The sequence below is a fragment of the Eurypyga helias genome, unplaced genomic scaffold (genome assembly GCF_000690775.1).
Source record: "Eurypyga helias isolate BGI_N326 unplaced genomic scaffold, ASM69077v1 scaffold8171, whole genome shotgun sequence".
In the NCBI taxonomy this organism is placed as follows: domain Eukaryota; kingdom Metazoa; phylum Chordata; class Aves; order Eurypygiformes; family Eurypygidae; genus Eurypyga; species Eurypyga helias.
This window is the reverse complement of record NW_010228857.1, coordinates 25,578-51,679: the sequence shown is the minus strand read 5'-3', so window position 1 is coordinate 51,679 and position 26,102 is coordinate 25,578. Positions and strand designations below refer to the sequence as shown.

General features: G+C 36.3%; 1 protein-coding gene across 1 annotated transcript in view; it reads left to right on the top strand.

Moving 5' to 3' along the window:
- Positions 1-6,647: 6,647 nt before the first annotated feature.
- LOC104515988 (1,4-alpha-glucan-branching enzyme-like) overlaps positions 6,648-26,102 on the top strand; it is a gene marked incomplete at its 5' end in the record, with an annotated part of 44,856 nt that continues 25,401 nt past the window's right edge. Inside the window, 3 exon segments of the mRNA XM_010160166.1 lie at positions 6,648-6,763; positions 22,918-23,043; positions 24,807-24,942. Coding sequence (XP_010158468.1) covers positions 6,648-6,763; positions 22,918-23,043; positions 24,807-24,942 — 378 coding nt within the window.

Genomic DNA, 26,102 nt, shown 5'->3' with positions numbered 1-26,102 from the left:
TTTTTTTTTTAATATAACTCAGCTTTTTATGAAGAGAACTAATTGAACCATTCCAGGAGGGAGTTTGAAGTCTTATGCAAAGAAATAAACATGGAACTTAAATGGCAGCAGCTCTCTTAATTGTAAACTGAAATGTAATGACATATAATATAAAACCAGTCAATTCATGCTTTGTGTTGTAATTCTCATGTAGGGAGTTGGACAGCAGTGATGTTTTTCATACCGTTTTAATTAATAATATGGTATTGTCTGTGAGTTTCTTAAGTGTTTGTTGGAAAGATACAAGAAATGACAGAAAACAAAAGTCCCTGATACTTAATCTGATAAGTTTTTGAGGATCAAATACTAGTAAAAATTATAATAGCAAGTGCAGACTGTGTTGCAGAGAAGGTAAACTTCTTTTAGAATTTATAATTAAGCTGGTAGTTCATAATAGTTTTATTATGAACTTTAAGACAAAAAATGAATAATTTATTTTTCCAATTCAATACATGTGAAGTGTCAGTTCTGCAAATGTAAATTTTTTTGTGAATGACTTATGTCTTATATCAGACAATAAAAGCTTTGATATTAAGATATTTTAGACTAAATTATGGTGCTTTTCTACCTCATTCTGAGACATTTGTAATTAATAGGATAACTCCTATTTATAAAACAATTCTAAGTATCATTCTGGAAAAAATGGAATCTAGTAATAGTACACAAATCTGTATTTGTATTGGAGAATGGAAAATACAACTTCAAGAAAATCACAATACTGTCAGAGGGTATTATGTCTGTTGGTATTCTGGTATGATGCTTTATCTGAAAAGTATTAAAAGAACATCCAAAAACATTAAGATTTGTCAATTAGTACTTTTAGACTCTCAATAGAACATGTATATGAGGCTACTAGTAATTTGAATTTCTGATACTACAGGCAGGATCAACATTTATAGCCACCTTAAAAGCTCTGAGTGGTAACACACTGAATATTCTTTGTGTGCTGTATTGCTGGTGAACTTGGTGACAACTGGCAATTTAGTGCTACTTCATGATCAACTATTTCAAAATAAGTCACTAAACTGCCAAGTTTTGAGAGTAACCCATGGAATTTGTTTGGGAAATAGAACACTCAAAATTGTATTGGGCCATGTGGAGACTTAAGTTATCTGTAAACAGCAATTTAAAAAAAAGGTACTGCCTTTAAGAAGTTTGAAAGGGTAAGTATGTATATGCTAATTTGCAAGTCAGTGTTTGATATAACACGTTGTCATACTGGTGGTTTCTGTTCTTCAGTTCCCTTTTTTCTTTTCTCTGCCTTCCCCTCCTGCCCAGCTAACACTGGATGTAAAATGTTGATCAGTCTGGACTCTGTTTTCGTTTCTGCTTCCTTTTTCTTGCACTAGTGAGGAAGGCTTCTGCTGGGGCTGGAGGGTGGAGAGAGGGTAGGCTGGTAGGTTTTGTGAGATATTTATTATTTAAACTCTGACAGGCTTCCTTCAGAGTGAAAAAAGGGGAACTTAAGATTCTGTCCCTCAAAATTTGGATATCTGACAGCTGATTGGAAATGTCTTAGAATGATTTGTGCCCCCGCTCCCCCTCCCCAAATTGACTGAAACTTTTAACTAAATCACGAATGGAGTCTAGATACTACTATGATGTTATACTGAATTTCTTTGTATTTTCCTCAAAGCTTTTTACAGGAAAATACCTAGATTTCATGGGTGAATATAATGCTATGCCTCTGTGGCTGCAGACAACTGGAGGCAGTAGACTGAAGTGTAAGCTGCTATTAATATCCAGGGAGACATCCAGTTTGAGAAGTGATGGAATTTGTTTTTATTTCAGTGTTTGAGCTGTTTAATCACTTTTTAAGCAGATTATGTTAATGGCCCTGCTATTGAGCTGTTGGAAATGGGGCAGTGTAGAAAGAGGAAGAACTAACTGGCTGCTTTGTAAGGCAGTATAGTGTCCTTGGAGAATCTCTCCATTTATGTTCTGATTTCATGTTCCATGCAAATGGTATAATGGTATCTTGTTGGATAGTGAGATTTTGATGACACTTCCCTTGTTTGAACTGCTATTTGTCTTTACCTTTTCCTTACGGAAGGTGTGTAGGCTTGCTGGGCTCTGAAAGATGTTCAAAGAGAATGCAGTTGATCAGAAGTGTGTGCAGTGTAGGAATAAAACTGCCTGAAGAGATGAGTTTATTTCACTTGAGAACTCAACCTCAGTTATGAAGCTTTTTCACTTTTTCAGAAGTAGTTATTACATTGCACTGGTGTATCAGCTCTTACATTGGAACAAGTGAATGATTTGGTCAATATGCAAGAAGTATTTATTTCCCCTGTGAGAAGAAAGAGAAGTGTTAATTTCTGATATGAAACGGCAAGTTAAGCCATGAGCCTCAGAGCTGTATGGCTCTATACTTGTCACTGTGAAAATAAAGCCAGTAGATGGAACAAGAAGTCACTTAATTTATGATTTAGCTGAAAGTGTTGTATTTAAATTGATTTTTAATGACAAATGGTAGAGACCAAACCATTATGGCCTTGAATTTAGTTCTAGATTAAATCTCAGTTCATGATTCTTTGGCACACTAAGGATGAAGTTCTGAGCAAGAAGTTCCCCTGTGCCTTATGTTGCTGAGGTAGCATGTAATATTTAAATAGTTGTCTGGTTTTGAAGATCTAGTTACAGGGATGAGAGAAACTTTTAAAGTACCAGGATATTCAAGATGTCTTCACTGTTGGAGGAAGACATATTTGGGGCATAAACCTTAGTATAGGAGCTCTTGTTCTTGTGTATGGCTAATGGGTTTTCTGTGCTGGTGTTCCTTTTTTCCTAAAACCTGTTCAAGCTGATTATTTGGAATTCTGCTGGTAATCTCAGCCTTTTTCTGTTTGTAGCTATTGGCAGAGTTTTTGAAATCCCTGTTCTCAGACTAAGATCTTTCTTCTTGTCTTTATATTTTCAACTACTGGGTAGTCTGCTATTCAGTTTTTGGTTGTTTCCCCTCTCTCCTCTGCCCCAAGGTATTTTTGGTGATGTTTTACTGAAAAATCTGAAAACTAAGCAGTAAAACTGAGAAAAAACTGAGCCACTTCAGTTTTTAGGGTGTTCTAACTTTTTCTGCCTGTTGCCTTAATACAGAGCAATATTTTCTGTTACAATCTTTCTAAAATAGTTTCTCTCCATGTGGAAGTAGTAAACAATGGTTTTAAGTAAGACTGTCAAGAATAAATGCAAAGCCATACCCATCTTTCCTAAAGTCATGAACCGTGGACACTTCACCATAGCTGGGAAGAGGAAGGATTAACAGAAGCATCTGGTATTGCTAGCACGTGAAGGGGAAAGTGTAAGCAGCTTGAGCAGAATTGTTAAAGCTGCCAAGTGGAGAACAGAGATGCTTAAATGGGTAGAGATATGCAACCATTCCCCTTTTAATGGAGGGAGGAAAGATTGTTGTAATAGATGTCATGAGAATTTTTTTTTTGGTTGGATAATGTAAGGATTCAGTGTTCTTGGTGTGCGTAATGTACTTCAGGCAGTGTCCCCAAGTGAGTTTTATGGAGACTGGGCCTAAGACTTTTGCTGTAACTTTATCTTGCTCAGTATTAGCAAATTGTTAGCTGGCACATGTGGTTTAGTTCATGCAGTAATAATCAAGAGATACAGTTCAATTGGAAAGTGTTTCATGAAAAGCAATGAATATGAATAGGGCAGCAGTGGTGGTGGAGATTGAAAGGGTAGTAATTCCCATAAGAAGATCTTGACTGTCATAAATCCCAACAGGTTCCTTAAAGTAGTCTTGCAACTTCTTCAGGAGTTTGTTACTTTTTCATCTACCCTAAGTTTTCCTATTTTTGCCTGAATTGTTTATAACAGTTGTTTGCAGTTGAAAAGAAAATACCAGTTTAAACTTTTGCTAACTTTGAAACTCTTTTACCAGCTTTGTGTGTGTGTTTTTTTTTTTTTCTTGTTGTTCTATTATAATGTGCAGTGTTGTTTTGGAGATGCTTTTTCTGAGCATTTGGTATAGGGTTCCTGTCATGTGCTGGTATTTTAAGTTCTGGTGCTGTTTCTGATATTACACTCTAAATGAAGGTCCTTCCTTGGACAAAATGTGCTGTAACTGTGCAGACACAGGCATAAGTGTTTCCAGGTGTCTTTGGTTTTTCCAGTAGACTTCCAGGGCCTTACCTGACTCTGTACCCCTCAGTTCTCATTCATTTTGCTTTAGGGACTGTATCAGTGTCACTTGGATTATGCAAAAGTGTTCTAAATGAGCATGTAATTTTTCTACTTTATGCATAATGTATTGCCCTACTTTATGCCTCCAACCCCCTTTTTGCCCTTTAAGTACTTTCAGTGTTTTGGGAGCATTCAGGAGCCCTGCTCACATGACTGCTGTCTCTTTCTCCTGGTAGTGATGATCACTGACAGGCTTGTAATTTACAGTACGACTTCTTTTTTTTTTTTTTCCCCATCAAGTCCTGAAATCCTAGTGTTGTATTCTACATCGTTTTACCATTTGCTGAAATAAAATAAAATAGATGTATTACGCTGTATAGTGTTTATAGCTTTGACATTCTTTTAAGGAGGATTGCTTTATTACTAAGGTGTTGTTTGTTCAATGTTGGACCTAGTAGATGTTAGTAGTGTTTGTTTCATTGTATTTGTCTGGATGGAAACTTCAGGGTAAAACCAAGAGGGAAGACCCATCTAAATATTGCTAATGTACAAGCTCTACTGCTATTAATCAAGCAATAGTTTAGTAAATACTTTCTTTCTGCTAATTGTGTGTATTTTCAGTCAGCACTATCAAGATACCTTAATAGTGATAAAAACTATTGTGTCAATGGAGTAGTGAATTAATTTTATTTCTGGTTTTGAGCGTAGGAAATATTTTATTATAATAATCTTTTGGTTTTGACATTGTTCTGTATTGTAAAATGAATAGGTACTAGAATATTTGTCTTTCATAGTTATTTTTGTCACATTGTCTAGCCTGTTTGATTTGTCCCTTTCAGTTTTGTTCTTTAAAGTCTGGCAGTTCTCAAGTTTAAACAACTGTCTAAGAGCATCACCTTACTTTGAAAGTGGCCTAGTCTCTTTGAAACTCAGACATCCATATGTTGTTAGAGAAGGTTATCTTTGTTGCACAGTAAATAATATTTTTAAGTACTGACATTTATTGGAAAATACATACGTTGGTGAGTATAGATAACTTCTTCAATTCTCTACCTCCCCTGTTGTGACTTCAATGATGCAAAAACTGATGATCCTGCTCCAGTGGCATGTGCAGAGTTTTACTGAATTGCTTTTAACCCTGACTACTATGCTTAGTAGCATTATTGTTTTATATTAGCTTAAGCTAGTCATGGAACTACAGTTTTAGGGTTTGAACAGTGTTAGCTGTTACAGGATACCTGCTTCATACTGTGCACTGCATCTCCTGTAAATGGGTTACTGAAGGCTGCTTATTCTTCCTTCATTGAGGTGTAACCCACCTCTTTCTTTTTTTTCCTTTTATAACCAGAGAACATGGCATGCAAACAGGGTAGCATGTGTTGCTTTGATGTTGTGCAGTTAAATTTTCTCTGACTGATTTCTTGTCTGCTTAGAAGTCTCTGTTGCCTTGAACTGTGTGAGATAGACCATGTTTCAATAAAAAAAAAGTGGTTTTCAAACTTGGCTGGCCACTTCCTTCTAGTCTAGAAATAATTGCATTACTTAAGTGTGTCTGTTCAGAAGCTTTATATTCAGCCTTATTCATATGAGTTAACATTGAACATGCATACAAACACAAGATCTTGGCAGATGTCTATTGGGCATGTCACAATGACCAACCTTACATGTCTCCAGTGCTTAGTGAATACAAAGAGGTCAAACAATCTCAAATTATGGAATCAAAGCTTGGTTCATGAAACTTTTTTTTAATGAAAAAGGAATTTGCTTCCAGACTGACTCAAATAACTGTGGCATTTTGGGCCAGATTTTCTGGTTGTGTAGTCACTGTCTGGTATTGAGTGGTTTCCTAGCCATTGCTACAAAGTTTGTCTGCAGTTTGTCTTTTTTTTTTTTCTTTTTACATACTTAATGAGTGTTATTAATAAGACATCAGCTTGTCAAAATAGAGGCAGTGAGCAGTGTGTGTGTCCAAACCTGGGTGCAGCATTCAGTTTGTAGAGGTTGGTTTTGGTTACATTTTGTCCAAACTCACTTCCCTTTCTGTGCTGGTAATTCCCCCCCTTAGTGTTGTAACAGATGCTTCCACTGGCATGTTTACTGTGAGGTTTTCGGTTTAAATTCTACATTAAACATTACTTTTCACCCATTAATTCTCATGCCACCATGATTTTATGATACTAAAATCAGTAGTGGATTTTTGGAGAGGGAGAGGTTGTTTTCACTTTGATCAAAGAAGGTAAAGTAGAAATAATGTAATCATTGTCAAATTAGAGTTGGAGTATGGTTTCTTAGTGAGTTGTAAACATTTTATTGAGCCTCTCCTGAAATGTGTGTGATACTATCAGATAAAAAAGTGTTTGTCTGCTGTCACTGAGTTTAATCTGGAAAAGATGAAACACGCTGTTTTATTTTGAATTGTAATTTGACACATTCTAAGGTAAGTATGCATAGTATTATTTTTTAAATTGCAGATGGCTGGAATCCATTTTCTCATCCGTATAAGAAGATGGAATATGGGAAGTGGGAGTTGTTCATTCCACCTGGACAAGATGGTTATCCTCCTGTGCCCCATGGATCAAAACTAAAGGTATTGATTCTGGACTTACTTTGTCAATTCTTGTAATCCTTCTTTCTCAGTTGCCCTTTTTGTTTTCTTTTAAATAACTATCTTCTTTTAATTGTTCTAACAAAATCAGTTTATCTGCTTGTGCAAAGTGACCTCAGTGAGTGAAACATCAAGATCTAATTCTTCCTGGTGCTTATGAACAGGTGTATGTGTTTGAAATGTGGATGGTGTGTTGTATCATGTTACAAGATGAAAACAGTATTTACATATTGACAATATGAAAAATAAGAAATAAGTAATGTATAGATAGAGTATTTCTGTATGTGATGCAACTACTTGAGATGAAGATCCTATTCAAATCTAAATACCTTTCTAATTTTTGTAATCCTTTTAGCCATCACTTTTCAAGGGATCTTTGTGTTCTTTAGTGGTACATTCGACCTTGTAAAGTTTCTGCCTATTTTAGGAATTAAGGGTATTGAGCAGTAGGCTTGGATTAACTAAATTAAATGAAATACAGGTACAGGGAAAACTGAGTTATTTTATCAGTTGTATTTCACGAGTATCTGTGGGCATAAAATGCTTTCTTGTGGAAATTAATGGAGAGTTTCTTGAGCTGCCAAATGCCACGGTTATGCTTAGCGCAGATACATGTAATGACAACTACCAGTAGAGTTGATTATTTTTAGGTGAATACTAATTTCAGTCAGAAATTTACTTCTCAGAATTCAAATTGTTGCAGTCGTAGCTTGAGTTCCAGAGATACCAGATGATAATGGGGAACAGTAATGAGTAGTCGAGGGAAGAAATGTACTGAAATCATCCATAGACTAGGAAAATCAAGAAACTGGGAACATTTATATAATACTAGTATATTTTCAGGGCTCCTATCAGCAAGACTAACACGCTGAAAAAAAATCCACATTTTTCTGCTGAAAATCGGCTTAGGTAACAAGGAATCTGCTGAAACAAAGATATGCATGAAAATGCTCTGGAAATGCTTGCTCAATGTGTGTGCTTATCTCTATGCTTTTTGTTATGGGCTATGAAATTATCCCAGTAATAAATATGGATAAATTGAAATTTAGGTATAATCATTCAGGGATGAGAAAGCTGGTTTTATTTTAGAGAGCAGGAAAGAAAACAGTTATCTGCAACTCAGAATTACAGTGATTATGCAGTAATGTGTGAGAATGCAGAATGGTTACTTAATATTTCCCATGGCTTCAGGATGTAAGTAGGTTTTTTTTTTTTGATTGCTGTTAAATTTACCTTTTATTTTGGATATATAAAACTGTTGCGCTACTTAAAACAATGAAACAAAAAAAACCCCAAACAACCACACCAAAAAAAACCCCAAACCTATTGAGACATTTTATACTGTGCTCACTGTGGAGATAAGGATTGTGAATGATGAGGAGTGTTGATAATAACATAATAGCAAAAACTATATATTCTTAAACATGCTTGGAAAAACAAGTTTTTTTTTTTTTGGTCTTATCTACCTATATAATCAGTGGTCATACTGGCTATTTTTCAAGTACTTTATCTCTTTCCATTCAGCATTTTCTTTGAAATACAAATTCCATAAGATAAGGCTGCATTCTGCATAACTTGTTTAGTATGCTTGTTTTGGCATGTGGTGTTTTAAATTTTTTCCAGGTTTTTACCCTGACACTACTTTAATCATGCTTTTACATGGTCAGTTCTAAACAGGATGTATGCAGTTATGTTAATGACACTCAAAATGTATGATTGCAAAACAGGCTTGTGAAGCTGTTTGGGAGATTGATTTGCTTTGGATTGTATATATTTTTGTCTTTACAAAAAAAAAAAATAGTTCAGAGACTTAGAAACTTGATTCGTGAGTGTACATAAACATAATTGATGACTTCATCCATGTGGAACTGCTCCCAGCCTCATCTGTAACTTTGCTAATAATGTTTCATGACACTTTTGTTTTTGTTACGTGGTGCCTGCACAGCTGAATTTAACACATCAAAATGTGTACTTTTGGTGTATTTAGATGATAAAACTAGCGTGGAAAAGTGTCTCCAGTTAAGGCAGTTCTAAATCTGTCACAAAAGCTGGAACGAGGTTGAGATATTCCACATGGTAGGCAAGTACGTTACCCTCAGCTACGATGGGTCTGTTTATCCTCCTTCTTTCCACTGAACTGGGTTCAGAAAACTGCCACTCTTTACATTTTCCTCTAACAACTTGGATCTGTTAGATTGCGATTGTTCATAAATGTGTGTTTTTTGGAAACCCGAGGATTTCTGCGGTAGGTCATAGTTCTGTAGTTCTTTGTTCGTGTGCAAGCTGAGAATATTGGATTGTCTGTAGATGGAAATTACTGTGCAGAATGCAGACCTAATGTTTAAATACACAGGCACTGCTGTCTGTGCATCAGACTAGGCAACAAAAGCTATTTTTTAGTAGTGGAGGTATTCCCTCTTTAGTAAGGCAAAAGAAGCGTAAGGGAATCACATGTTTTAAAGTTTTTTAGCAATATTATTCTTAAATATATAAGTTCAGACATTTATTCAGTGATTTGATTAATTGGCAAGGGGGGAAAAGTCTCCTCTACAAGGTCCTTACATCTAGCTTCTGTCTACACTGTTTTCATCTTTAGTTCTACACAGGCGAATGCCAAGTTCTGAAATGGTGACAAGGTCATTCCTTTTAAATAAGTAATTTCTAAGCCAGAATGGGAAATGGATGGAGTGTAGCCGGTGACACTAATTTAGATCAGGTCACAAAATATTTTTGTAGGAAAATATATGAAGAGCAGAGGTCAGACATTTGCTCGTTTCCAGTAGTATAGACTGTCTACTGTAGCTCTTCAGACGGTCTTATAAGTAAACATAAACATTGAAGAAGGTGAGTAATTAAAAAACCTGCTATAGATCTGATACATTTCTGTGGGAAGGGATGGATACTTTTAACAGTTCAGTGATTCCCTTGTGGATTATGACATCCATCTACCAAATAAGGTTACTTGCTAGAAAAGGGCACTTTTTTTCTTTCTCCTATGGATCAGTGGGGATTTTAAAGTGAGTTAAGTGAACAAATACAGTTGCTGCTGTCGTTGTGTGGTGTTTGTGTTTTGGGTTGGTTGGTTTTTTAACTTCTGTCATAAACTAAGCACAGGTTAAAAAAACAAGGACAAACTTTGTGCTTTAATAAATTAAGTCTCTTTACCTCTGTTTATTCTAATGTAGGTAGTTTGAAAGACAGTTTGGGGCAGCCAGAGTTTCTCTAAATGTTAATGTTTGTCATTCCAGCAGTTAAGGCAGTTATGGGTCAAGTGTGCATGTCATAGTTCATGGTTGAAAATGACTGAATTCTTCCTTCATTGCCATAATATTCTTAATGTAATGTATTGTCATGAGGTGATGAGATTTGATACCTTGGACACTTGTAAACACAGTATTTTTCTATTGATATTCCAGATACTGCATGTTTGTGTGGTTTTAGTGATTGTTGAAGAGATTATAGATAACTTAAATACCAAATGGGGGGCTGTCATGAAGAACAGTCAAAACTTTTTTTAATCAGCTGGTAAAAAATATTTTAAAAGTTCATTACTGTTGGTTTTAGGTAGCTTTATGGTCCAAATACGTAACTCCTTAGTCTTTAAGTGTGCAAAGGAGAAACTACTTTGCACTGAAACACCAAGAGATTAATCGTGGTTAGAAGTAACTAAAGTACATTTGTATCTATGAGGTGCTGGGGAAAGTTACTTGTAAATAATATTAATAAAACTTCATTCTTGCAGTTTTTACCACTGTTTTGTGTATTTTGTAGTACATCTGCATGCTCTGTGTTTAACTTGTAAACCTTGAAAAGGAGTCAAATATGGTGAGCAAGTAGGTTAATCAGTGTCAGGGAACCACTGTTAGTAAAATTCATCAAGTTTAATTACTGTCACTGATGAAGTAGATGATGCAGCTGACCTGAGTGATGAGGAAGTCCAGCAGCATAGTATCGCACTGGCTTTGAGTTCAGGTCTCATGTGCTTTAAGCAGTCTGCAGTCAAAGCATGAAGGTGTTTTTAATGAGAGTTTGAAAGCCCACGAAACTTTTTAATAATGGGATAATAGGCTAGTGGTTAGGATGCTAAGTTTAGAAGTCTTAAGGATTCGGTGAGTTTTCTGTGAAGTAAGATGTAAGTAGCATCATGGAATCCCAGGTTGGAAGGGACCTCAAGGATCATCTGGTCCATTCTTTCTTAGCAAAAGCACAGTCCAGACAAGATGGCCCAGTACCCTGTGCAGCTGAATCTTAGAAATGTCCAGTGTTGGGGAATCCACTGCTTCCCTGGGGAGACTATACCAATGGCTGAATGTTGTCATTGTGAAATAACTTGTTTGCAGTCGCACAGCTTTTACAAAGGGAGCCCTAGATACCCCTAGGAGAGTACAAAACTTGATTTCAATGGGAAGTTAGCTGAAGAAGTGTTGACTGTTCTCTTACATGTACAAATAGAAACACTTCTAGTATTTCTTGTTTTCATCTCAGCTGGAGGGGTAGGGAATAACTTTGCTCATAGTCTGTTAAGTTCCATGTTGCTTAGATTTCATGTCTTTAATGGTATGTAGGCTGAAAAAAATCACAAGATCTGCAAAGCTGAACAGTGAATGAAACAAGTGCTCTGCAGCAATGTATTATGTAACAGATGTGCAGGTATTCCTGGTATCTTAAACTTCAGGGAACAGGACTTAAGGCATCTAGCATAGACTGCTCTAGACATCAGTGGTACTGAATGGGGAGAAAAGCTTTTGTTAAATCTGAGGCGGTACCTTTCATGCTTCATTGCTTGATTGCAAGCCATGACCCTTCAGCAAGTTATTGTAGACTTTTCTGGGATACGGATTATGTTTTCCAGCAGGAAGAGTTGTCATCTCGTTGGGTGGTAAATGGTCTCTTGACCTTTGGGGTTGGTAAAAAATGTGCAGCTACTCATGGACTCATAGGAGATGTGGTAGCAGCAAGGAAGCATTGTAGCACAGTGGACTGTTGCTCTTTGGAGTGTGTTTTGCAGACAGAGCTCAGCACTTCAAAATATTCTTGCTCAGTTACTTTGGTGAGCTTTTACTTCTCCTGTGACTTGAAGATTGCACAATTCTTTGGTAGGTTCTGCTATTTAAAAATACTTTTACTCATGGACTCATAGGAGATGTGGTAGCAGCAAGGAAGCATTGTAGCACAGTGGACTGTTGCTCTTTGGAGTGTGTTTTGCAGACAGAGCTCAGCACTTCAAAATATTCTTGCTCAGTTACTTTGGTGAGCTTTTACTTCTCCTGTGACTTGAAGATTGCACAATTCTTTGGTAGGTTCTGCTATTTAAAAATACTTTCCTTTTACTTGAAGATTGCACAATTCTTTGGTAGGAGGTTCTGCTATTTAAAAATACTTCCCTTTTACTTTATGCATACAGAAGACTCATTGTTTCAGTTGATATTAGGTATGTGTTAAAGACAGAAGTGGTGAGAGTTTTTGAGGAAAAAGGAGAGAGATTTTTAAGAAGAGGTCTCGCGATAGATTTTGAAGTCTGAGAGTCCTTATTAAGTAAACATAATCATGTCTCTGGTTTTGGGGGGAATTGCTTTTGTTTTGAAGATTGAGCCATTAATTAGGTAAAGCTTCTGACACTCTTCAGTGTGATTTACTGTTACCTACTTAATTTTCAACTGTATTTGTCTATAATGTGAAGAGATTATCTTCCACTTTTCTCCTTGACCTATGGACTTTAGTGTTCTAGTGGGCTTATTCCACACCTTGGGTGGTCGGGGAATCACTACCGGCAACACAGCCAATACCAGAGCAGTTCTGAGGAGGAATTCTGAGGCAGTATGATCAAGTGTTCAAGGTACGCTACTTCAGGCTATCAGAAGGCAGTTAATGCAACTAACAGTGTGTGGAGGGGGTATGAGGTGAGTTTATCCATGACAGATGACCTCAAACAGAGGGAACACATCATGATTCTCTGCACTTTTTCATTGCTTGCCAAAAAAAAGTGTGACCTAAGGTGTTAAGGACCCTTGGGCAGGGAAACAACAGCAAGAGGGAGGGAAGAGGACAGTGGAAAGACCATTTGGCACAGTAGGCTACCCCAGTTGTAAGACATCATGGGAGTATGTGATAGGGAACAGAGGTGTTGAGCATGACCTGCCTCATCCCTAGAAGGTGTTTTGCTGTCAGTTTGAAACAGCTGCGAATGGGAGTGTTGAAAGGTAAGCACTCTGTGCCACAACCAGCCAACTGCAAGGTGTATTATGCAGCAGTTGTCCCTTACGCAAATGCTGTATAGTTGAGGCTAAGTAATAGTTAATGCTTGGGTGCCACTATTACATACTTCAGCAGCTTCTTTTCTACTTGACATGGCTTGAAACAACTCTAATAAGTTACACACATTGTGTGTAATGTGTTTTATTATTATGGTTGGTTTTCAAGCCATGCTCTCCTACCCCAACCCTCTCAGATACATAATACATATATGAATACTTTTATATGAGGCATACAAACTTTTAGAGTCTTCAAGCTACATCACCGTTATAGAAATGGGTTAAGTCACAGTGGGGGAGGGGAGAAGTATTTCTTGAACTGGGTTTTTTAGAGATTCCAATTTTCCTTTGACTTACTGATTTGATTTTGAAAAAGGTTTTCAAAATCTGGGTTCTAGGCTGAAAGAAGTTTGAATGCGGTCCTGCAGCATACATACATGTGGTGTTTTCCTTTTTTTAAACATAAACTGGTACTCCCTCAACACCTAAGAATGCCGCCTTTGTGTAGCCCATTGTTTGTTCCTGTAGAAATCCATGTATTTCTAGGATAGTTCATGGTGATTAGGAGTGAAGTATTGTTTCTACACTTGTGCCAGTTCAAATCTATTTGGGACGATACTTTCTTCTTCAAACAACTCTCCCATGCTTTACTGGATTTTAACTACTAGATTTTCCTATGCTATTTTTGTCTCTGTCTGCATAGATATTCTTATAATACTAGGCTAATGTCTTCATCTTTTTTTTTTAATATTCAGATAGATAATACAGTATTTTCTGTATTTTTTGTTAGTATTTAAAAATTTCTCTTATTTTGCTAGAGAAGCATGGGAATGGAAAAAAGTGAAAGCTTTCCATTGTAATCTCATATAGTAAACTAGTGAAACATGTTCTTAGGTTCCTCGCTGCAGTTGAAATGCTCAACTCACAAATGGGGCTATATCTCCCTCTTTTGGAAAATCAAGGCATGACTGCTTTTTGAAGACGGGCTTTTACTTGATTTTTTTTTTTACTTTTTTTTTTTAGATTTATTTTCTTTCCCCGGGGAGAAGGGAAGAGGGAAGAAGGGGAAATTGTGAACAAATATTTAATATCCCTAATAAGTTTAGAGTGTAATAGCTGATGTGATGATATATTTACAGAAAAATAATCTGCGCAGCAAATAGACCCATCTTCCGATGGCTTCTGAACTGAACAGATTCCTCTGCAGAAGTTTAAGTATATAAACCACCCGAGAAGTATTAATGTGACTGATAGCTAGGGAGTATTTTCTCATTTAAAAGCATGTCCCTTTAGCAGAACTCTTTTTTCCTCCGAACAATCTTCTGTAAAGGGGGGGGGAAGTCAAGACAAAGCTGCCTGTTTTTTTTCTGATTTAATTTTGACCGTAATCTTAAATTGATGAGGGAAAAAAGAAATGGAGAAAGGGAGTCTTGGAGTAATGTGACTGGAGTGTTCTGTTAGTTTTTGTTTCCAGTGTAACCAATTTGCATTTTTGGGAAGGAGAACAGTCTGGCTGAAGGAACATGCTGTCCATTCTCTTCAAAACTTACTGTCAAGTTTTATACTCATTGTGCATGTTAGGAAGTAACATCAGTGGCTGCAAGCCACTTGACAGATATGCATGATTTCTTGGTTATTTGGAGCAGTAGGAATAGAGTATGGTGAAGACTTTCAGTGGAAGGTAAGTTCTGGAAAGGTCTCCTGTTTTCCATTCTTCCTCCCCCACCGATTTGCATGGAGGGTCTGTTTGGGAAGGCACTCATGACTAGGGGAAGCTGAAGTGTTGAACAGCTGCTGATCCCTTTTCCTCCTTGCTGTGTCTCCTGAGCATTATTAGACAGGACTGTGCAGTAGCAAGAAGACTAATGCACTAGTGAAGAAACTCTGTTTGCTTCTTAGTCCCTTGCCTTCTATTTCTCAGGCTATTGAAGAGGGAAATGTTTTATCTGGTCTCTAAATAATTTGTCAGGTTGAAAGACAATTCCAGAATAAAGCTCTTAACACTGCTGTTCTATCCCAAATATTTTTCAGGTGTTTGTATTTTTATTTAAATCTTATTTAAAGTGAACTGGGTTAGGCAAGGAACTCTGAATTCCGGTCCTGGGTTCTACAGCAGAGTACATTACCTTACTGGAAAAATGTTCCTCTGTGCTCCATGTATTATAAAAACCAAACATACAAAAACATTGCGTCCAGATTCTAGTGCTTCTCTGACAAGCCATTCTGGCCTATAGAAAGAGAACGGTATGGTGGTTTCCTCTGCATGTGTGGGGAAGGCAGAGTGGTAAATCTGATTTTTACTCTTGTAAATGGGCTCAATTTACATCATCCACTGTTAAAAGCTCATCAGAACTCTGTATTCTATCCTGGGTGCTGAACTCAGGATTGGATACAGTTTGTGGAAGAAAGGTATGCAGGTAAGGTGTACAGGGAAAAATGTATTTTCAGCTACTAATAAAAATTCTCTTTCTGTAGTAATTTGAGGGGGTTGAGAAAAGGCTGAACAAACGAAGAAAAAAGAAATATGATCTTTATAGCAGTATATATTATACTAAAAAACATCTTGGTGTACAAGCAGTTGTTTTCCTTCCCAGTGTACATTTAGAACAACTGAGGGAGGGAAATACCTTGTTGTTTAATTCCTGATAAATTTCATGTACCGGAAAAACCCAGTTAGGTTATTGCAGCTTCTAACATAGACTTCCAAGACACTCTTTAGGACTTAATCCTGTCATGTTTTGAGGTTTTGGGTTGAACTTGCTTTCAAATCAGGTGCATGTTACTGAGATGAGGTGGTGTTTCCACCTATGTTCTTGCGGCTTTTACTTTTAGATTATCTTGTCTCAGAAATGAAAAAATATGTAGCTAATGATATACTATAAATTATAAAATATTGGAAAAACAGCTTATTGCCCTTATAAATAATAAGTTACTGACATTTCCCTATTTATATTAAAGTTAGTCCACTCTCATTATGTTAGCTATTGTAGGTTTGATGGCCAATTTAATTTCAATGTTGTATTAAAAGCCATATATACCAGCAATCATTCCAAGTGCTTTCAAGCTATTAAAGTAATGAAATAATAATACAGTATTTCAGAGGAGTTTATTGGCTTACATATATTCATCAGTTATCTAGTTATCGCCTCCTTGCTTTTTTTCTCCCCAACTGGAGTATAAATGACAAACCATTATATAACAAATAACAAATCTCCCTGAACTGGCAAAATGTCAGTCTTAATTTTTTTATTCTTTAAAAATACACCTAAAATCCAGCAGATGCTAGTTTTAAATGAAAATAAATATCTGAAAAATAAGGAAATATCAGAACAGCATGGCTTACTTTTATTTTGACCTTGTATCATCAGTGAAAACAGAGGCGGTCAGCTTATGGGAACACATAATAATTGAATAAAATGCGTACACATGGAATTAAGGTCTGCTTTAGATACAAGAACTGAAAGCTAAAGGAGTGGATGCTGGGCAGAGAAATCGATCTTGTATGTAGCTGTCACTTATTGTCAAGCTATTCTGATGATCTATGCGTGTGTACACTGGAAGATGAGTTAGCCAAATAAAGCTGATGTGAGAAGATGAAGGCAGGCAAACACAGAAGGAAAGAAGCAGATATTCATAAACATACGAATTTTAAACGTGGTGTTTTGTGGTCTGCTAGTGCAGTTTCATCTGTCGTAACAATACCACAAGCACCTTAAGCTCCATTTTACACATGGGTTAACACTTCATCTAAATTTGTATTTGTGACTAAACTTTTGTAGTTGCTAGACTTGTGAAACTTACAGATTTTTAGTGTTATAGATAAGTTAATGTTAGTGTCTTCTAATCATAAAAACACAGCAAATTTCACCTAGTCACAGTATTTTCAAAGTTGCCTGAACGTAAGTGCCAAGTTTTCCTTTAAACGCCCTGAGACATCCACAAGGGATTGGCACATGCGCTGTAGAGAATAATGGAAGGCATATGCTGTTTTGGAAAGGTGGAATAGAGGGATACCCAAGAGTCTAAAAAATTTTCAATTACTCTGAAAATTGAGGCCCCTGAATCTCACTTGTCCTGCATTAGAAGCACCATTAAAATAAATTATATCTATTTTAGCTTCGGAATTGCCCCCATGTGTTATTAGCCTTTTTTGTGTGACAATAAAGTGTCCTCACAGTTAAGGAGAAACTATTACCCTAATAAACCTTTTTGGAGAGTTTTAAACACCATCAAAACAGACCTGTAAACACTGTTCTTAGTTTTATCTTTCAGCTTTCTCCCCATTTCATAAATTCCCTATATTCAAGTGGGACAGGCATGGAACACGTTGTCACGTTGATGCTAATAGTTGTGTGAGATTTAAATCCTGCTTTGTTGTCCAGCAATTTCAAAATCTGAATGCATCTGTGCACACCGGTTTTTACACACCTTTAAAGCTACATGTTTGCTCTTATTACAGCCATATGTTTCAGTTTTTCTAGTGATTCTTATTCAGATCTGAAAGTTCCTATTTCAAAATTAAACACTTAACAGCACTGGGGCATTAAACCTCAGGTTACCAGGACATCTTTTCACTATCGTGGGTGTACTCATCTATGAAATCCACTGCACTAATGACAGCAGTTTCAGATGCTAAACCACAAGTGTGCTGAACATATCAGACAGAAATGTTGAAAATATACCCAGTGTCCCAAAAATAGAAAATGCAAAGAAAACACACATTTTTAACCTTAACAAGCAGCTTATGTTAAGCTCTTTGTTGTTTTACAATTTTACTTAGATGAATTATGTCTGTGCCATGTCCATTTTTAGAGTAAATAGACGTTTTAATGTCAGATTTTGAAGAACATTTTCACCTCCCTTTCTGACACTTGCTGATTGTGTAAGAGCATTTATTTATATGTATTTATACTGATACTTCACTTGGAAGCCAGAATCGTGTGACGTTCAGAGGTCATCAAGGATTTTGAGTTTTTACATATTATTGTGTGAATGTATTTACCACTTGAGGAAGGAAAAAACCCAACACTATTCAGGTGAACTATCTCTAGTGTGAATGTGGGCAAATTCTGCATGACTTACATTGAATTTTCCAGAACCTTGCATCAGAGATTTCCAGTGGGTGAGCCAACTTGAAACTGTAGGGAAGTGGGGGAAAAAGAGTTGTTAATGGAGTTCCAAGAGTTTAGCTGTTGTAAGAGACTTCCCCCTCTCAACAAAACAAAATGTCATGTTGCCCATGTATTATGCAGCTTAATAGTAAAATACTACTCTTATCTCATGCTTCAGATGGAGAGATGTGAGATGGTAGATAGTGGCAAGTCTTTTTTGTTTGTCTTTGCTTTTCTGTCCTTCTAAATTTGGGCAATGTAACTCCGACTCTTGATATGTCCCTTTCTAACTTACTTTTGGCTATTTCCTGACAGTTTAAACACAAACTGAGAAGAATGTATTATTTTGCTTAGGAAACTTGGAATTCCTTTTTTTCCCCCATCTGCACATGTCTTTCTGTTAGAGCATTGTTTCTCCTCCCTGACAATTTTATGTAATTCATATTGTTAAGCATTTAAAAAGTGTTTTGAATCACAGAGCTGAAGAAAGCCAAGGGTAAGCCATAATGCAGGTACACGACTGTAATATGAAAACATATATAATACGTACCGAACACCCCTTTGCCGTTAATATTACATGTGTACTGCAGAACTTCTGCAATACGATGCCTGATTGTTATATGTGAGAACTGAGTTTAACTATGATTTTTCTACCAACCTTATCTATATTCTCTATTATGTTCTTAAAAGCCAGCAAGCTATGTTTGCTATGTTTTTAAAAGCAAAAAAATGTGTGTGGGGGAAAGTCAGAAATACAGTGACTGTTTTTACACAGGATTTTCTTTAGTTAAAGCTTAAGTGTAAAACAGCTTAGTTGCTATTAGAGGCTGAACTTTTGCCATTTTGCTTGGTCCACTTGACAAATGCATTTCATAGTATGCATTTTTAAAGCTTTATTTAATGGGGGCTATAGTGTTTATATCAAAAGGGTATGATTTGCTTCCTTATATACCTTAAGGAAAGCACAGGGACATAACTTTTAAAAATGAAGTAGGTAAATCCCAAGTCCAATTTGAAGAAGCCTATGTAATGAACATCATGACTTGATATAATTTCTTTAGAGAAGATTGTTAACTAGAAAATGTAAACTCAGCTGTAAAACGTTGATGAACTAAGTGGTAGCCAGCTTAGGTTATGCATCATAGCTTTTAAGACCTAGTTAGAAAAAAGGCAGGTTTAGAGCAAAAAGTACAATATCTACTAAATAGACTCATAGGTACTTTGCCAAAAGGGCTGTGTAATGACTATATTCAGTGTCTTTTATGCATATATAACCTGTGGCAGCAGGTCCAGAGTATACATGTCAGCTACTTTTTATATCTGAACGCTGCAGAGAATGGACCACAAGTAATAGTTTGGGATGAGTGGACCAAGATTTTTAGCTGTATTTCAGTTTTACGTGTGTAGTTTATATTACCTCTTTTATTACAACTTTCATTTATCTGTGATTGTTTCAAGAAATGCTAAAGCAAATAGAGGAATGAAAGCTGTTGGATTGTTTCAGTTAGCGGTATTCTTGTCAGTCTTGTGCTGAATCACTTTTTTTTGAGGTTTCTACTATTATAGTGAGGTTCAACCAGATACAACCATGGCTGGATATTTTTTTGAAAATATTCCTTAAGAAGGCCTACACTATGAAGAAGGCAACAATTACATTTTCTGAATACTTGCTTAAAATAAGTGCTCCCTACGGACTTTTAGAAGTTTTCTGAGATTTGCATGGGTAAATTGTATGACTTTTATTGTTGAATGAGTGTATCCTTTTCTTGATAACATGGAAGGTTTCTTATACCTTTGTATAATGAATCTGAAATAAAAGTGAAAACCAAAAATTTAGATTGTGACCCTTAAGATAGAGCAGAATAAGTCTATTAAGAATAAGTGTGTAAACCCAGTTCGATGAACACCACCTGTTTATGGCTCTACATTGTGACCACTGTAACATGACATATACATGTATGCCTCTGCTTCTCAGAAGTTTCAGTTCGTAGCGGTTAGAATTCTTGCCGTGCAAGTTGGTAGGAACCTATACAAGTTCTTATAAAAGTCTGTTTCTGAAAAGTCTAACCAATTAACTTGGCCTGATAGATGCTTTGAATAAAAGCAAAACTAGCACTTACTCATTTTTCAGAAGTAATTTTGGTTAAAGGAGGTGCACTGATGCCTCAGAAATTAGGGAAAAATATCATCCGAGTTGAATGACTACAGAGCAACAAAAGTTAGTACGTGATTTTGGAAGGATGGGATACAGAGATACGGTTAACTAACACATGCAGCATAACTGTAGAGGTGTGGGTTAAAATGAGAAACCAGTTATTTCACTTAAATGTGTTTCTATAGCTGTTTTTCTTAAATTTTTTTCATTCCTTAATGGATTAAATTAAAGAGTATGCATGACTGGTTTTAGTAGTTCATAATAAATAAACTTTTTCTTTTTTACCTCTCCAGTATCATCTTTAGATTAAGCCAATACTACATCTAATTAAATAATGTTCTGAATTTAGATTAATTACCTCATATTTCTTAAAATGTGCTGACCCCTCATAAGCCTGCATAGTACAAATTAAACTAGAATATTACAGAAAGGAATGCTAACATGAGTAGCTAGATATGGTTATTATATGCAGTAATTATCTTAATACTGTGATGAATAAATTGGGATAAACTAATAAAACAAGCAACAGCATCATCAGAAGTGTGATTTTGAAAGAGGAGATAATAAATATTATTATAAGAGTAACTTGCAATTTGTCCATGCTGTCAGACAGGAAGATCTCGGTAGTGTTGATGTAATTTGCAGAAATACCCTTTTGGCTAGCTTTGGTAGCACAGTTGACAAGAAATTTTGCATGCAACTGAACAGTGTTTTCAATAACTTTTTCTCTTTTTTTTTTTCTGATTAGGTGTCTAATCTCAATTATTGTTTCTTATAAAACGTGTTTTGAGTTGTCAGAGTTATGTTATACGCTGAGAGACACTGCAATCGTAATCCCTTGCTTTACTCTACCAATCTCCATTAACCTACTGTGTATGCATTTTCATTTACTTACTCCTGTGGTTGGATTAAGAATGCAGGAAATGTGTCAAAATAATGAAAGACACTTGCCACAGGTGGCAAGGCAGTTCTTTGACACATGTCTTCCAGGGTACTCATTAGGAATTGAGAGCAAGAAGTCTCTTTAAGACTTTACTTATTTGTACATTTCTGGGTTCTAAATTTGCAAACCTTTTGTGCTTTTTCTTAAAGGCAGCCAAAATACAAAGCAAAACCAGAGCAGTGCTGTTCCTTCTGCACTGAGGAAGGGGGGAGGTGGGGTAGTGAGATGTGTAAAAGATGGAGCAGGGGTCTCTCTTGGTCTCAAGAAGAAAGGCCTGACAACAGTTGGCTTCATAGGGTAGCTCCTTTAATTGGACAAAATAAGCGGAGTAGTGATAAGTGACCAAGTCATCTTCAAACAGTGGGCACCCTGCTTTAGCGTGGCATCAGAGGGCTCTGGTAGACTTTCCTATGGCATGATGTGTGGAGTAGATCCTGTCTTTGCAGAGAAGCTTGTCCTTTTGGTCATTCAAGCTACTATATAATTTCCTTAGAAAACAATTGTACTCCTACAACATGTTTTCATGAGAATTTCTGTGCTTTTAGACAGAGGCAAGGCCATGCAGGTGGCCTAAGTTACCAGTACCAGGGGGGAGCTGCTTGCAGCCCCCTCTGTTATGCTGAGATGGCTACTGTTGTCCTGCAGCCAAGGGGCATGTGCAGCACAGCAGAGACCTGTTGTCCCTAGTTCTTAAACGTGCATCACTCTACCAGTCAGCAACCCTACCTTCCACTCCTTGATTCTCATACTATTTCCAGGAGTATTTCCTAAATTACAGATTATATCAGTTACTAAATAGAGCAGAGATGGCCTGTTCAAATTCAACAACTTCTAAAATACGAGGTCTTCTGCAAGGTCCTGGTACATTATCCTAGTAATTATTTCAGTTTTACTTTTGTTGTGTAAAAGAGCTCCTAGGTTTTGTTTGACTGGTCAGTTTTTCTAATCATGTGAAGTTGTGTGAGCTTTTTGAAGTAATTGAAAAGAACGGTCCTTTTTCATCTCTTGTTATAAAATGGAGGAAACCAAATATGGAGAGAAAAAAGAATGACAGTATTTCATCATTTGATGAAGGTATCCAGCAGAAGTGAAAGGCAGCAGAAGAAACCCAACAATTTAAGTTTTATTCTTTTCTTTCTTGATCTGAAAGCTGACCTGTGCCTCTTGTGTTGCTCTGCCATTCTCGTCTATATTGGTCAGGACTCACAGAGCATAGAAAAGAAGAAAGAATTGAGATATTAATTGGCCTACTAGATGGTTTGCACAGTAAACAAATCACAGTTATCATCTTGATGGCATTAAACTGCATGTCTGTTTAAATTTATAAGAACATGGTGGGGAAATAGCAATGACGGGAAATTAAGGAATCTAACAGTAATCCATTTGGGAATGCCCTTTCTCCCATTACTTATCTGAAGCATACCTATATATCCTCACCTTTCAGCTTCTGCTTGTGAACATCACTCCTGTGTCTGACACGCCTGGTTTGCTGTCCCTTTGCAAATCATCTCTGTGAACAGGGTCTTTCTTTCTTGTCTTGACTTGCATTGTGTATTTGTGTGTTCTTTAAATTGAATTTCTGTGTAGTGTGCTATTTCATTTTTCACTATGGTTTACATAAGAGGTGTTACATGAATTATTTCTGACTGCCTGCATATGTTGTGGTTATTTTATAGGTGGTGATCCGTGCTCAAAATGGCGAACTCCTCTATCGTATTTCACCTTGGGCAAGATACGTAGTCCGTGATGAAGACAAAGTAAATTACGATTGGGTACACTGGAATCCACCACAGTTGTACATTGTAAGGCTTAAATGTTATTTTCAAAAGGTGTATAAAAACACGTTTGGAAGAAAGAGTTGTTCCACAAAAAGAGAGTAGCAATCTAGTTAAAGTAGCTACCTGAGAAATGAAAAGGTTTTAGTCATGGCTTTGACAGAAACAAGTGACTTGAATGATGCATGTTTTTGAGGTTCTTTATTGGTCTCCTATAGAGCATATAAAATAGTTAGCTGTTGTTAAAGTGGTATTTTAAAGTTGGCTTCCCATATGCTAGGCAAGCTCAATAACTATTCCAGGACTAGGCAGCCCTTCCTGGTACAGAGGGGAGAGCAGGGAATTACCAGAACTGGGTTTAGAAATTTGTTAGCCATAAATAGAAAGTTCAGTACTCAGTAATAAGTCAGTGCTGTATGAAGTCAGAGAAGCTTTCAAAAGTAAGGTGCTCAAGCTCGAGTCAAATACTAATTTCTTTTGTATGAAGAAAATCTGTTTATTGTGGTGGGTGTTTTGTTTTTTTTTTTAAATCCCTCTTACTTCTCATGTGCTGCTATAACGTGGGGGGAATTCTCTACGTGATATATGAAAAAAAAATCCTAGAATAATGTTCAGAAACTTCAGACTGAGTGTTGTGTCATTATGCTTTTTGATGTTTTCACTAAAAATGTTATGTAGTATTTTGTACTACAGGTAAATCAACCTTTGAGTTAAGTTTTAGCACTCGCTTCAAATTGAGGTATCTGCTTGGCAGAGAAAGGCTAACTCTCTAAGAAGTGGAATGGGGAAGTAATTGTAAATGCAGTGGTCTGTATGAACTAGAGTTAAAAGGAAGTGAGAACATTTAGGGTACAAATAAAGCCTTACTGAGTTAAGGCAGAAAAAAAAAATTGAGTCCTTCTATGAATAGGATAGGTGCCTGGTGGAAGTAAAATACAGAGAAGAAACTTCAACCAGAACTTCACATTGTCCCTTTAATTTCTGTTTACTGTTCATATATATGTGTGTTTTTACTAGTTTTATTCAAATGAAATTTTGAAAAGTTAGAACATGAAATGAGCAAATAGAATATTTCTGTTTTTTAAATGAGAGATGGAGGAAAAAATAATTTTGGGAAAAACATGTTTTAATCGGTAGTTTTCTTGAGTTTCTTACGACTTCTTTAAAAAGTAAAATCCCAATCAAGTCTAAGATCTCCTGCAAGTGTAAGGAGGAGGCTCTCTGAACTTAAGTTACATCAATATTCCTTTAAATTTTCTCACCCATCTGGAAATACTCTCTACTTGCCTACAGATCTGAAATTTTTATTTTATTAATACTAAATAATTGGAATACAGATGATGCTGTGCTGTGGAGCTGTGTTCTTTAGGAATAAAATATTTATAAGTTTTAGTTTGGAGAAGGCAGAGCAACTTCAAATACCTGCAAAAAGCAGGTATGCTTAAAAAATAAAAAAACTATCTTTTATTTTCAAACGAGGTTCATAGTAATTCAGAAGAACTTTGTGGTACAGTGGTTGCTGTAAGTTTATATACTTCAGTGTGATTTAGAAAGCGCGTAAGTGTTGTATCATTGATGTCCAGTTTCTTGTTCGTGAAGAATGTTCATTAGAAATAGAGATTTTCTTTAACAGTTCAGAATGCTTTATTACTTGTGAAATGTTTGTGCTTTTCAAGGGGGGGGGGAACCACAAAACAAACCTTATTGTTTTCAAACTTGTGCAAATTATGTGGTTGTGACAACATTTCTAAACTGTCGTATCCTAATAACCATTTTTTTTTCCCTTGTAGCATAAGCATCCTTCCCCCAACAGATTAAAAAGCCTACGAATTTATGAATCTCATGTGGGGATTGCTTCCCCAGAAGGGAAAGTAGCTTCTTATAAAAACTTCACTTACAATGTATTACCTAGAATAAAGGATCTTGGTAAGTAATAACAGATACTTTCAGAGATAAAATTTTTACATACCTGTGCTCTTATTAGAAACAATAACTATATAGTATACTTCAGTTTTTCGCATTTTCAGCTTAAATGTACTCTCAAAATTGATTCTTAATGCAGCAAAATAAACAAGTGAAATTATGGAGAAGAAACAGACTAAAATAGGGTATGTGAATCAAAATCCATTCCACAGATTTTTAAGTAAAATGTGGTTAGAAAACCTAGATAATTATTGCAGGGCAAGTTACTTTTGGCATGGTTTGCTTTCAGCTTGAAAAAGGACCCTTTTTTGTGAGATAGTCTTCAGAAAATATTGTGTTCTTAGTTGGTTCTACTAATGTAAACCTTGCTTCTAAGGAAAGACAAAGAAATATCTGGATATCAAAGGTTTTTCTTTCTGTTGGACCGAATAAGCTTGCTATTTTCTCTTATCCCTGAACAGTTGCTATGACGTATCAGAACAGGGAAACTTTAAATGTGAGAAATACTCTTAGAGAAAATAATTGGAGGGGATGTATGAAAGATCTGGCATGTTTGTCTCAGGAAGCATAGCAAAATTGTTCACTTCAATTTCTCTTTGATTATATTTTTCATGTGGTGTCTTTGCACTGTTTTGTAACAGACCATATTAGAACTTGCTGGCTTTTACTGCCCTGTGATGAAATATGTTTTGTTACACTCAAGGGTAAAATCATGTTGACATCGATGGCTAAGACCTCTGTGGATGGTGGCTGTGCTTATGTGTTGTTTGGATTATTTTTTTTAATTTCAGGTTTTCTTATTTATCATTGCCTGAAGCAGCCATACATTTTTCTTGTATGTCTAATTGTTGAGTCAGTGTTTCACAGAATGTGTCTTTTAACTTTCAATTAAGTTGAGCTTGCAGGTGAGATGAGGGAGCTCTCACATCTGGAGGTCCTTAACAAAAAGTAAATTTGGATTCCATATTACATATCTTTACTCTTTCCTTACTGCCAAAGAATTTCAGTCATTCCAGGAGGTTAATATGTGTATCAGAATTATGACAACTTTCCTAAAGCTGAACATGAGCTGGCAGTGTGTGCTGGCAGCCCAGAAAGCCAGCCGTATCCTGGGCTGTATCAGGAGAAGTGTGGCCAGCAGGGCGAGGGGGGTGAGTCTTCCC